The sequence below is a fragment of the Pseudorca crassidens genome, chromosome X (genome assembly GCF_039906515.1).
Source record: "Pseudorca crassidens isolate mPseCra1 chromosome X, mPseCra1.hap1, whole genome shotgun sequence".
NCBI lineage: Eukaryota > Metazoa > Chordata > Mammalia > Artiodactyla > Delphinidae > Pseudorca > Pseudorca crassidens.
In genome coordinates this window covers 91,030,409-91,044,450 of record NC_090317.1, presented here as the reverse complement: position 1 = coordinate 91,044,450, position 14,042 = coordinate 91,030,409, and the positions used below count along the sequence as shown (strand labels likewise).

General features: G+C 44.8%; 1 protein-coding gene across 2 annotated transcripts; it reads left to right on the top strand.

The window, feature by feature from the left end:
* Positions 1 to 6,516: 6,516 nt before the first annotated feature.
* Positions 6,517 to 10,195, top strand: RBM3 (RNA binding motif protein 3). Of its 2 annotated transcripts, none has more exons than XM_067723294.1 (7): positions 6,517 to 6,673; positions 7,281 to 7,400; positions 7,638 to 7,744; positions 8,392 to 8,497; positions 8,597 to 8,690; positions 9,179 to 9,261; positions 9,600 to 10,195. In XM_067723294.1, exons 2-6 carry the CDS (start codon positions 7,298 to 7,300, stop codon positions 9,234 to 9,236), a joined length of 468 nt encoding a protein of 155 aa, XP_067579395.1. In that variant the 5' UTR covers positions 6,517 to 6,673; positions 7,281 to 7,297; the 3' UTR covers positions 9,237 to 9,261; positions 9,600 to 10,195. The 2 variants fall into 2 exon arrangements, with proteins under 2 accessions (XP_067579395.1, XP_067579394.1); XM_067723293.1 differs by having other exon boundaries at positions 9,176 to 9,261.
* The last annotated feature ends 3,847 nt before the right edge of the window (positions 10,196 to 14,042 follow it).

The window sequence follows — 14,042 nt, the reverse complement described above, 5'->3', positions numbered from 1 at the left end:
TCCAAACCACTGGTACAGGTGTCTGGTTGCGGGGGCTAGTATCAGGGTAACAAGAGCCCTGCTGAGGGGAGGAAATGAGCAGCCAGAGGAGTGATTACTCCCCCACTGTCCCCCTCCAGACACCAGGGCTAGTGGTAACACCTGGGAGATGACCCCCCCTCTTAGGGTTTAAGGATGAAACCTACCAGCAGAATTGTTGGGTGGTGTGATCGTAGATGGGAGTGAGAGCTCTACTTGTGTGGTGCCTGGGACTCTCCACCCTTTGGCTCATCTCCCCTCACACCCCTTTACCCCTTGGACTCCAGGTGATTAACCAGGGTCAAGTCTGGCCTTCAGCCTTCCCTCAGTACAGTTACCAGCCAGAACAGCTGCTCACATCAGGGGAATATGAGCTCACTGCCAAAAGAACAAGACACCCGGGCAGTATAATGACCTCCAGTGAAAAATAAACTGGATGTATTAGTTATCTATTGCTGTATAACAAATCACCCCCAAACTTAGCTTAAAACAACAAATATTTTCTCAGTTTCTGAGGGTCAGGAGTCTGGGAGCAGCTTAGCCATGAGGTTTTGGCTCAGGGTCTCTTCTGAGGTTTCAGTCAAGTTGTCAGCCAGGACTGCAGTCAGCTGAAGGCATGACTTGGCTGAACGACCCAACACTAACGTGGCCCACTCACAGAGCTGTTGGTAGGAGGCTTCAGTTTTTCACCACGTGAGCCTCTCCATGGGGGTCCAAACAACACGTGGTCCCAGCAGGCAGGCAAGAGACCATAACCAAGACAGAACTGCAATGTCTATTATAACTTAACCTCAGAAATGGCATACCGTCACTTCTGTTGTATTTTCTTGGTCACATAGGCCTATGTGTTTTACTAGGCCCTAGTAAAACATGGAGGGGAACCATGCAGGATGTGAACATCAGGAGGCAGGGATCATTGGGGGCTATATCAGACTGGCTACCACACTGGGTGACATACAGTATCTGAAGCAGAAATACTGGGACATACAGATGAAGACTTTTAAATAAGTACAATAAGAGAGAAAATATAAAACAGGAACAAGAAATAGAAAAAGGACTCAAAACAAAATAAGGTATGAGTATGATGGTAGAAAAAAAAGAAACAAAAATACTGTAAATGGAGAAGATGAAATGAGATGTCAAGTTTTAATATAATAGTAAGTACAAAAAACATTTAGAACACCACCCTCAATGGATTTTGTTTTTTTAAAAAAAGGTCCAACTGTACACACACACACACACACACACACACACACACACACACACACACATGGATGTTGAAAATGAAAGGATGAAGAAAATATATAGCAGACTAATAAAAGCCCAAAGAAAGCTGGGAGAGACATCCTAATAGCTAACAAAATGAAATTTCAGATCGCGAAAAACAAAGAAGGACATATACTCATTAACAAAGAATATATGTCTACCATAAACACATATACTCCTAAGGAGACCTGAACAATACATTTTTAAGCTTGATATATAATTTCATATATATGACACACGTTCCTATATAACCCTCCACTTAACAAATGGAGAAGACTCCTTTTATGCTTACACTTAATTACAAAAAACAGACCCTGTTAGGGCACAAAGAAAGCCTCAATGAATTCAAAAGTATCAATATCAACCATGTTCTCTGGCCACAATGCAATAAAATTAGCAATAATGAAAAGCAATGAAAAAAAAGGCCCCAGGAGTTCCCTGGTGGCCTACTAGTTAGGATTCTGGGCTTTCACTACCATGGTCTGGGATCAATCCTTGGTTGGGGAACTGATATCCCACACAGCACGGCCAAAAAAAAAAAAAAAGGTCCCCATTTTTGGAAACTAGCATTACTAAATAACCCCTGGGTAAAGGAAGAAATAAAGGAACTTTAGAAATACTTAGAACTAAACAGTAAAAACACTACATGCAAAATTTCTGGGACACAGAAAAATCAGTTATTAAAAGAAAATGCATAGCTTTAAGTACATTTATCAGGAGAGAAGAAAGGTTGAAATATAAATGACCTAAGCATTCAAATCAAGAAGTTGGGAAAACAGCAGAGGAACAAACCCATGACTCCATGAGTCATGAAGGAAATATCGTTAAGGAAGGAAATAAGTGCCAAAGAGAATTTTTAAAGTAATGATAAAGAATAGCAAAATGAAAAGCTGGTTCTTTTAAAATATTAATGATAGGCCTCTGCCAAGACTGCTTTAAAAGAATGCAAAATACAACACAGAAAAAGGGAAATTATAGACACAAAAAGGCTCAATATTGGAAGCTAATACATTCGAAAACCTTGATGAAAGGCTTAAGTTTCTGGAAAAATTAAAATGTGCTCAGACTGATGCAAAAAGAAATTGAGAAATATAACAAGTTTTAAGAAAATTTGAAATGATAGTTAAAGACACTCCATCTCGGGCTTCCCTAGTGGCGCAGTGGTTGAGAGTCCGCCTGCCGATGCAGGGGACACGGGTTCGTGCCCCAGTCCGGGAAGATCCCACATGCCGCGGAGCGGCTGGGCCCGTGAGCCATGGCCGCTGAGCCTGCGCGTCCGGAGCCTGTGCTCCGCAACGGGAGAGGCCACAACAGTGAGAGGCCCGCGTACCGCTTAAAAAAAAAAAAAAGACACTCCATCTCATTGTAACAAAAAGCTCAGGCCCAGACCCAGATGTTTTTGCAGATGTAGTTCATCAAACTTCCAAGGAACTGTTAATTCCCAAATATACAAATCGTTCCAGAAACTAGGAAAAAAGCAAAAGCTGCCCAACTCATTTTTTGAGGCTAGTATAGTCTTGATTCTAAAACCAGATAAGGAACATACAAGACAATAAAGTTATAGACCCATTTCACTTATGAATATAGATGCAAAAATTCTAATAAAATATTAGCTACCCGAGTTCAACAGTGTTAGTTTAAAAAAAATCATAAGTAGGGCTTATCCCAGGAATTCAAACATAATCCAAATTAGAAAATTAATGAGTGAACTACCACATTAATAAGGAGGAGAAATCATATGATAGTCACAAAGCAGAAAAAAAATTTGATAAAATTCAGCACTTGTTTATGATATTAAAAAAATAACTGAGCAAACAAAATAAGAGTAGAAGAGAACATCTTTGACTTGATAAAGGTTACGTGGCAAAAAGAGCAAAAATGCCCAATAGTAAAAAACAAAAACAAATTTTTTTAAAAGAAAGAAAACAACAAACAAAATGCCTAACAGAGAAAATTTAAACACATTTTCCCTCTAAGATCAGGAATAAGGCAAGGATGTTCCCTCTCAATATTGCTACTTAACATACAGCTGGCCAGTGCTGTAAGGAAAGAAAAAGAAATGAGATGTAAGTTTTGGAAGGAATTGATAAAAACCCATTTGTAAATGATATGACTGACTACCTTAAGGAACTAACAATGACCAGAAAAACTGTTAGGACCAATAAGACAGTTCGGCAAGGTTTCCAGATTAACCTATAAAAACCATTTCTCTACGATAAGAAAATAAAGTATCTAGGAAAGAATTTAACCAATACAAAAGACTTCTATAAGAAAAAAATTGGGGGCTTCCCTGGTGGTGCAGTGGTTAAGAATCCGCCTGCCAACACGGGACACAGGTTCGAGCCCTGCTCCGGGAAGATCCCACAGGCCGCGAAGCAACTAAGCCCGTGCACCACAACTACTGAGCCTGCGCTCTAGAACCCGTGAGCCACAACTACTGAAGCCCACGTGCCACAACTACGGAAGCCTGCGCGCCTAGGGCCTGTGCTCCGCAACAAGAGAAGCCACCGCTGTGAGAAGCCCTCGCACCGCAACGAAGAGTAGCCCCCACTCGCCGCAACTAGAGAAAGCCCGCGTGCAGCAACGAAGACCCAACGCAGCCAAAAAATAAATCAATAAATCAATAAAATCTATTAAAAAATTTTTTTAACTCTAATAACAAATACTGTAGGTGATCTGAATAAAAGGAGAGACATCTCATGCTCTTTGCTGGGAAGATTTCGTGATGTATTAGCTATGTATTGGCAACAAATTACTCCCAGACTTAAAATAATAATCATTATCTCAGTTTCAGAGGGTCAGAATTCTGGGAGTGGCTTAGCTGGGTGGTTCTGAACCTGAGTCTCTCATGAGGTTGCAGTCAGGATGCAGAAGGGGGCTGCAGTCATCTGAAGGCTTGATTCCACTTCCAAGAATGTCCACTCACATAGCTGTTAGCAGGAGGCTTCAGTTCCACCATAGGGCTGCTGCATGAAGTACCAGGTACCGTCCCACAGAGAAAGCAGTCTGTGTGAAAGCAGGAAACTGAAGTGCCTTTTCTTTTTTTTTTTTATGGTACGCAGGCCTCTCACTATTGCGGCCTCTCCTGTTGCGGGGCACAGGCTCCGGACGCACAGGCTGAGCGGCCATGGCTCACAGGCCCAGCCACTCCGGGCATGTGGGATCCTCCTGGCTGGGGCATGAACCTGTGTCCCCTGCATTGACAGGCGGACTCTCAACCACTGCGCCACCAGGGAAGCCCCGAAGTGCCTTTTATGACCTAGTTTTGGAAGTGATGTGCTCATTCTGTGCATTACAAGTGAGTCAAAAGTCCAGCCTACCCTCAAGGGAAAGGGAACTAGGCTCCAACTCTTGAAGGGGGCATTATCAAAGAGTTTGTGAACATATTTTAAAACCTCCACAGGTAATATTATTAAGATATTATTTTGCCCCAAATCTATTAATTCAATGCAATCCCAACAAAACTCCCATTAATGTTTTTTTTGTTTGTTCTTTTGTTTGTTTTTTGTTCTGGCCACACTGCACAGCTTGTGGGATCTTAGTTCCCCGACCAGGGATCGAACCTGGGTCCCAGGAATGAAAGCACAGAGTATTAACCACTGGACCACCAGGGAATTTCCACAGATGGAATAAAAATATAATGCTGGTTGAAAAAAAGAGTAAAAAAAACCAAAAACAAACGACACTACCATTTAAATTAAAAGCATACCAAGGGACTTCCGTGGTGGTCCAATGGGTAGGACTCTGCGCTCCCAATGCAGGGGGCCTGGGTTCGATCCCTGGTCAGGGAACTAGATCCTGCATGCATGCTGCAACTAAAGAGTTTGCATGCCCCAACCAAGAAGTCTGCATGCTGCAACTAAGATCCTGTATGCCACAACTAAGACCCAGTGCAGCCTAAATAAATACATTTTTAAAAAAACATACACAAAAATGCACATTTTATATGAAATCACACCAAGAGATAACATTAAACCCAATAAAAGAGTTAACGGTGGGAGGAAGAGAATGATAGTTGGGTGCAGGAATAAAAGAATAAATAAAATGAGAGGCTTCGCATAGAACAACCATGACGATGTGTCACGAACTGTGAAATATGATCAGAGCTCAGACACTTTGAGAGGTAAATAAGTACCTCTAATTTTTGCATGGGGTTTCAGATTATCAGAGGGCTAAGACTAGCACATGTGTGGACAATGTGAAATCTCTTCACGTCCATCCTGGGCATAGAAGTCTGGATATGGCAAAAGCCAGACAAGTCCATTTTGTGGATGCATACCATACCGTACTCCAAAAGTTAAATCTAGTCTGTGTTTGGGGTGCTCACCCTTAGCAGGCTGGACAAGTCCATTCTATGGATGACATATTTAGAGTCTCTGAGGGAAAACTAACCCATTCTTCCTTGATGGGGAGTTCAGAAACGAAAAGTCTGTCAAATCCATTCATTGTAAAAGTAGCTCAGACACTCAGAAGACTGAACAAGAACAAACTGTGGGGAGTGGGCTCAGACACTCTTTGCTTTGGATAAGTCCATTATGTTTTGTGAAAGTCCTTTCTGTGGATCAAGGGTTCAGCAACTCTGAGTGACAGCAAATAATCGTTCTGTTGGATTGGGATTTACTCCTTCTGAAGATTGAAGCATCCTCTTCTGTAGAAGGCACCTCAAGTGGTCCAATGGTAGGGAATTCGAGAAACTGGCTTCAGGAGGCTGTCAGATAAGGATGAGGGCTGAAGTTATAAATGAGAAGGAACGATGCCAGGGAAAAGGGTCCCATAACAAGTGGCTAGATGTTGGGCACAGAGAAGGAAACGTAGGGGTCAGGGTCAGGGACTAAGAAACAAAGGGTCTGATGTTAAGGACTGTGAAGGGCGATGACGTCAGGGACAGTGGGGAGATAAAACATCGAGGCCTCGAGAGGTATGAGGTTAGAGGACTAGAAGGTGAAAGAAGTTATCAGAGGACGGTAATTATGTCCTCAGGGACCTAGAGGAAGACGTCAAAACCAATGGGGGAGACGACGTCAAGGATGGTGAGGGTGATGTCCGGGACGGAAATGGGTGTGACAGGAAAAAGGCTCGTGCGTGTAAGGGATGAAGACGGCTGGGGCCAGTGGAGCGATGCTGATGCCAGGCGGAACCAACTACACAAGCCTCGCCTCCATTCCCGGAAGCGTACTGAGCGCATCGATCCCTTTGCATCTCCGCCCCTTCCTCCCATCCCGCCCCCTCACTGGCGTCAGCCAATGAGCGCGCACGCCGGCACGCGTGACGGACGACCCGTGACGTACCGCTACGTACGCTTTATCAGGAGTCTTCCCGCGTAGCGCACTTCCCAGTCTCTCGGCTTCTTGGCGGTAGCTGTCTCGTCGGCCTTTTACTTAATTTCCAGGTAAGCAGCATGTTTTGCGGAGCGACCGCTTCTCGCCCCACTGACGTGTGCCACGCCGGGCAAGAGCGAGGTGCGCGAGTGGGGAGAGTACTGGCTTTTGACACGTAGGCCTGGGCTTCTCCGGGGCGAGTGGGTCCCGTACTCGGAGGTGACACTTTGTTTGGTGCGAGGTTGGCGCGCTATATCCAATTGCGAGGAATGCCGGGAGGGCTGGCGGCGTGGCTGGTGGCAGTGACCGCGCGACAGAGGAGGCCTGGGTGGGGGTGGGGGGGTTTTCTTACGTTACCGCCGCCATCTTGTTTTGCGGGTGCGGAGGGAGCGCAAGGGTGTTCTGGGCATGCGCGGCCGCACAAAATGACGGGCGCGGTGGCGGGGGATGTTGTGGGCATGCGCGAAGGCGGCCCCCAAATGGCTACCTCGCTGAGTTCGCCCCGTAGATTCCCGCCGCTTTGGCCTTTCTGTGTTTCAACATAGTTACCCCTTATTTTGTTCCTTTTGTCTCTTCTGTGTTCTCTCTTCTCTTCTCTTTATCTTTTCTCATTTCTCCAATCTCTTGTTTCTCCCAACTACACTGCTTCTTCTATTCTTCTCCATATTTTCTCCACAGGACTTGAATTTACCGCCATGTCCTCTGAAGAAGGGAAGCTCTTCGTGGGAGGGCTCAACTTCAACACTGATGAGCAGGCTCTGGAAGACCACTTCAGCAGCTTCGGACCTATTTCTGAGGGTGAGACATGGGCCAGACACGTGATGGGGGGTGTGTGGAAGGAAGTCTGGGGCCCATGCATTTCAGGAAACAGGAGAAAAGGGTCAGAATCCCAGGCCTTTACATTACTTTTCTCCTGCTTTTGTTCCTAGGTCTAAGACTGAGAACTCGATAACTTTCCATTGAGGATTGGTGGGAGGAGGGTCCAACACCCTTTGCCACTTGTCCTCTTATCTCTCTCCCCTCTCCCTTTTCCAGTGGTTGTTGTCAAGGACCGGGACACTCAGCGATCCCGGGGTTTTGGCTTCATCACCTTCACCAATCCAGAGCATGCCTCAGATGCCATGAGAGCCATGAATGGAGAGGTGAGGCCGCCTACCTGCATAGGGGCCCTGCTCCTATCTGTCACTTCGACCATTCTTTCTGTTTTTCCCTCTGTGTCTGCTAGGGGCAGCGCGGCCACCAAGCTCCGCAGTGCCCACTCACAGGAGCGTGACTGCCTTCTGTTCTAGGGGGTGGAGGGCAGCGGCAGACAGAGCCGGGCTGCCTGGGAGGCGACGACTGGTCCTGCATGAGGCCGAGAAGCCACCTGTGGATGGTTGACCTGCTCTGGGCTTAGGTAGTAGAGTCTGCAGACCTGCGGGCCTGGCCCGGAGAGGACCTCGTGAGTCTTCTGGGATGGACTCTGAAGCCTCAAACCAAGAGAGGTGTCTATCTAGCCCTAATAGTCGGGCAGCTTAGAGGAGTGGGGAGGAGAACTCAACCTGAGTTCAGTCAAGATGTAAGTAGTAGCAGGGGGAACACGGTGGATTCAGGTCATTTTGTGGGATTCTGTAGCTCCTGATAAAGCCATTCTGGTCAAAGGAGCTTGTTCTGGAATGTGGTACCCAGAACCTGGTGCCCAGCAGGAATTTCTGGGCTCTTTTGCCCACCTGCCCAGCCCGCTCTTACCTCATCCCTGCTCTGTTTGACCACCAACCCATCCATCCTCCTTGTGTCTCCCCACACCTAGTCTCTGGACGGTCGTCAGATCCGTGTAGACCACGCGGGCAAGTCGGCCCGGGGAACAAGAGGGGGTGCCTTTGGGGCCTATGGGCGTGGTCGCAGCTACTCTAGAGGTAAGTGCAGTGGTAAGTTTGATAATGGGATATGGAGGAGAGTTGCCTGTTAGCCTATGTCTGGACAATTGCCATTTGAATATTTTTTATCTGCTGTAGGTGGTGGGGACCAGGGCTATGGAAGTGGCAGGTATGATAGCCGACCTGGAGGATATGGATATGGATATGGAAGGTCCAGAGACTATGGCGGCAGGTGGGTAGCCAAGGGGTTGGGGTACTCTGGTGGTGCTCTTCCCTCTCCCCAAGATCTCAGCTCGGCTGCCTGAGTATTCATACATTTCTTACTGTGGTGCTACTAGTGTTTGTTTTTACAAATTATAACGAAACTACAAAATAAGTATGCAACAATAATTTGGGTTAAATACAACAGTAAGATATTAGGTCATATAATTGCAGTGTGCAGTCGACAGTGACCCATACACGTTTATTGTACTGTCTTGATTAATTGTGTGTATTCTATTAATGTTTAATATGGTTTAAAATGCTATACGTAAGTTATACATAATGTGATTATTTGATGTTTACTTGGTGTTCATGTTTAACATCTCATTTTACACGTTAAAGTTTATGTTATAGTACATAAAAATGTGACAGGATTTGTAAGTATACATGGTTTTTAGTATTATTAGAAGGTGTATATAAGATATTCCTGTGATACTTATGTATGTTTTTTCCCAGAAGCCAGGGTGGTTATGACCGCTACTCAGGAGGAAATTACAGGGATAATTATGACAACTGAGATGAGGCATGCACACCTAATGTAGGTGAGGCTTCTGTGTTGCCACTGAGCAGACTTCTATGTACCAGTCCTGCCCCTCTCACTTTTCTCCTGCCTATGCATACCTCAACAAGCCCACCTGACAGCATTCCTAGGCCTTCCTTGCTCTCAGGTGCCTGTTAAAGGCTAGTCTGCTTTGGCGGGGGGTTGGGGGGGTGGGGGTGTCAAACCTATCTCGTCTATAATCATCTATTCCTATTGAGCATGGAAGAGGTGGAGGGGTGTCCCTGCTGTCTAGCCTTTCAGCATCCTCATCAGCCCTGGGAAGTGAGCATGTTGGCCTATTCCCAACATCACAATTCTCCCCCTTCTTACTGTTCTCAGATACACAAGGAATAAAACTTCTTCTGATCCAGGACCATCCCTCCAAATGGCTGTATTTATAAAGATTTTTGGAGCTGCACTGAAACATCTGTTTTAGTTACGTCAACTTCTTTTTTTGAGTAGAGCTCCCAAGGTAGCTTGTTAAAGACCTTTCAGAAAGTTCTGTGTGTTTTTTTGTTAAATTTTTCTCCCATTTAAAGACAAATTCTGAGACATTTGTGGAGTCTGGATATTGTTTCCTTTTTTTTTTTTTTTTTTTAACCAGTTTTTTAGTTCCGGCTCAGGAATGTTGGTTCTGGCAAAAAATGTTTGTCCAGACTGATTTTTTTTTTTAAATAATGTGCATCTAGGAACATTTTGAACACAATGTTTAATTATGATTAGGAAGCAATCTCTGACTGTAACTATAAGAAATGAAGAACATGATTACTTAGAGGTGTTTTTTACTCCAGATCTCTGCCTTGATTATATAGAAGTTTCTTAAAAATATTTGTGTCATTTTTTTTAATACTGGAAGAAAAAAATATTCTGTTGTGTTTCATGTAGTGTTTAGGATGTCTTTCAACGAGTTGATTAAAAAGATGAAAACAAATCGATATTGATAGTGCTTTTTCCTTACTCAAATTAAGGTATAGAGGCTTATTACGAATTAAAAATAGAAGAAGTTCAAGAGGGAGACTGAGAAAAGGATTTAGTTACGGGATGGGCAGGGACTGCCGAAGGGGTAGAGACCTTGAGTTCAAAGTTTGGTTGAGTTTGGGATTGGTTTTGGTATACATAAGGCTTGTGGGAAGGGTGGGGAGTCCAGGTGAAATCCCCTTATGGCTGGAATTGGGTTTCCTGAGATGGTGTCTTGGTCCCGTTGTGATCATCTCGGTGTCACCTTTGGAATGACTGCTTTGGTTTGAATCTCCCTGTCTTTGAGCATCAGGTAGGTGCCCTTCTCACAAGATTGTTCTGAGAATGTAGGCTAAATCCTGCTGTAAACAGTGGTGCCAGCTCCTCCTCCTGAAATACTGGGGGTGGGGGCAGGTATAGTAAACTCACCTTGGTGTGAGGGACACAGGAAGGGACACAGGAGAATCCTGGTTTGAAAACAGGGTTCTAGGAGCACAGCCTCTGGGTTCTGATTCCAGGATTCAAATCCAGGCTCTGCTGCTGTCCACTTATTTGACCTTCAGTGGGTCATTTAACATGTCTCTCAGCCTCATGGACAATTTACATTTTCTGTTGGGGGGTCAAGTGCATTTAATAAGCATGTTTATAGCTGTTAACAGTTTGCAAAGGCATCAACCACAGGCGTTCAGTCTTCCATGGTGGTGTGAGGGTCTTCAGTGGTAAAGTGGTAGTTCCTCAGTTTTAACTCCCTTTAGTCATGGTTCTGGTGCCTGTATTGGAGTCCCATGGGCTCTATTCCTCTTTAGAGTTTCTGATCAGTTATGTCCATTGCGTCTAACTGGCAGATACTGAGCCAAGTACCACCAGATTGTAAGTTTCAGGACATCCTAAACTGCCTTATTCACTCATTCATGGGGCAGGTGTTAATGGACTGATAGTGTACTCCCCAATGTGATGGCGTTAGGAGATGAGGCCTTTGTGGGGGGTGATTAGGGTTAGATGAGGTCATGAAGGCTCCACTGTCACGATGGGATTAGTGCCCTTATAATAGTCACTAAGAAAGCTTGCTTCAATCTCCTGCTCTCCACCATGTGAGGATGCAAAAAGAAGTTGGCAGTCTGCAATGTAGAAAGCTCTCTCCCCCAGGAGAGCTTGGACATGCTGGCACCCTGATCTAGGACTCCAGCCTCGAGAAGTATGGGAAATTTCTGTTTATAAACCACCCAGTGTATGGTGCTGTTAAATGGCAACCAGAGCTGACGGGTTACATGGGTCCCTGTATTGTGAGAGTTCCAGTATTGATGGCCTGTCTCCTGTGCCTCCCAGCTAGTTGAGACAGGCCCCAGGACCATTCCTCCCATCCAGTCATGAATTTGTTTTGCCAGGTGGATGGAGACTTGGGAACTTCAGAGACCTGCCTGGACTGCTGATCCAGGCCCAGGTAAAGGGACATTGTGGCTACTCCTTACTGGTTGAGTACTCAGTCTAAGGCATTCTGTGCTGGGCCTCCAGGGAGTTAAGGCTGTGGGATCTGGCAGGAGGACCACTGTTACTGTCTAGGGCGGGGGGCACCTCTGCATCCTACCTCAGGAAGTAAAATGTCCGTCTCACAATGTGGCCTGAGACAGGATCCCATAATCACAAAGTTCCTGCAACAAAATGATCCCCCAAGTGACATCAACAAAAACCATAAACGTCCTTTCAGAAGGTGCTGTTTAGTAATCCAGCCTTCAGAGGCCCAGTCTCTTGTTTACTTGCTCTAAGGAAGGGGCCTAGAAGACACAGTTTTCTTTGGCACATACTCAGCAATACAATTTCTGGACTTGAGATTGAAAACCCTTATTAAAAGCTTCTTAGTCCTCTTCACTTTGACCAGAATCTCACTAGTGTGCATGTTTCCCAAGAACCCACTGAGACCACAAGCACATTCAAAGGTGCTTTGAGAACCTGTGTCCCAAAGCCTGTGAAGACCAGACCCCTGGCCTACAGGTATTTGTATTTTCAATCCCTGGATCTTGCCTACCCCCCACCAAACTTGGACAAACATCTCACAGACCCTGCTTCCTAGCTTAGTTTTTTTATCTGCCTCAGGTTCAACGTGCAAAATGGGAATAATAGTGCCACCTCACAGAGCGGTACTGGAGGTGACCTTTAGAACAAGGTAGGTCTGTGATGCTACCCCCACACCTTGCCCTACATTCTGGTTTGGGGGATGTAAACTTTCAAAAAGCTTTTTAAAATAAGTTGCTGTAAATACTTAGGTATGTAGGAAAGCATATCGGATAACAGTGGGCAGTGTTCCTTCCACTCCTGCTTTTGGAGACAAAGCATGCCACAGTTCCTGCCTAGCTGCATTCCTCTTCCACCTCTCACCCCTCTCCAGGCTAGCATGATCCCTTATAATTCGAAGTGCACAGAGATCTGCAAAACTAAAAGTCATTTTATTTCAAATTCAGTGACAAGACCTGAAGCTTTTCATAATCTTTATTTTTCCCACTTAGTGTGAATATGTATGCAATATATTGCAGAAGTATTAGTGTTAGGTTATGGAGAACTGCCCTGGAGCCTATGGGACATGGGTTCTAACATAACCAGTGAAGGCACAAAGAAACCTAAGGCTTCTAAATTGTTGAAAACAATCTGTGGCATTGTTCTGCATAAAAATTTCTAATATGCTGTTCTAAATTCAGTTTTAAGCTTCCTTCAAGTAAAATTCAGAAAGTTTTCTTTACTCTGTCTACTTAATAGTCATTCAAGCACAGTACTTGTGGTCTCCATTTTAAACTTTGACTGTAATCCTTAGTAAGAAGTACATTTTTTTAAATTGGGATACAATCTACCCATTTGTCTATTTAAGTGGAAGAAAGGTTTAATGAATTAAATGTGCAAAATGCCCTGATGTTTTCTAGTTATCTTTTTGTTAACAAAAACAGTTGGCTCCAAACCACTCAAATGCTTATGGAGCCTGCAGCTTAGAAAATGCAGTGTGTTTATAATTGTTGAACCTGGGTGATAGGTACATGGAAGTACATTAAATCACTACTATTGTAAGTTTGAGACTTTCCGTAATAAAAAGTTCAAAAGAAAACTGTTAGGGGTGTGGTTTGTTAGACGTTTGCGTTGGCATGGGAAGTGGATGGCTGTCAGCTATTTTTGGCTGGCTTGCCCCTGTTCCCCAAAGCCTTCTCCATTGTTACAGGCATCTCTATTCCAAGGGCCTCAAGAAACCCTGCAATGCTAGCTTGTATTTCTTGACATCTGACAATACTTTCCAGATGCTGGTCCTAGGGAATTCCCTGGTGGTCCAGTGGTTGGGACTCTGCACTTCCACTTCAGAGGTCATGGGTTCGATCCCTGGTCAGGGAACTAAGATCCTGTATGCCATGCTGCGTGGCCAAAAAAACAAAACCAGATACAGGTCCTAGAACCCCTTCCTGCCTCTCCCCCCCAATCACAGCCCTCAGGACCCCTCTGGCTTCTCCAGGCAGATGGACCATTCTTTGCCCAGCACCAGAGGTCCTGCCTGCCTTCCTTCAAAACCCAGGACCTCTTAGAAACCTTTCTCCTTAAGGGTAAAATGGGGATCATACCCATTGAATGAGTCAAGACATGGGAAACACCTAGAACAGTGTCTGGTAGTTACGTGTAGTCAATAAATGTTACCAAGCATTTGTTATGTGTGCCAGATAATAATAGTAGGAACACAGCAACATAATGACAGATTCCTTTGCTTAGGAATCACATATTGGGGTCTACGGATGATAAAGTAATAAATTGGTATGTGATGTAATGTTAGAAAGTGACAAGCGTTAAGGAGAATAAAGC

Excerpts from the sequence above, each read along its gene's own strand:
- RBM3 (XM_067723293.1), top strand. The coding sequence starts at position 7,298 with ATGTCCTCTGAAGAAGGGAAGCTCTTCGTGGGAGGGCTCAACTTCAAC. Across the intron at positions 7,401-7,637 it reads CTTCGGACCTATTTCTGAGG|TGGTTGTTGTCAAGGACCGG; the intron begins GTGAGACATGGG and ends TCCCTTTTCCAG. Across the intron at positions 7,745-8,391 it reads TGAGAGCCATGAATGGAGAG|TCTCTGGACGGTCGTCAGAT; the intron begins GTGAGGCCGCCT and ends CCCCACACCTAG.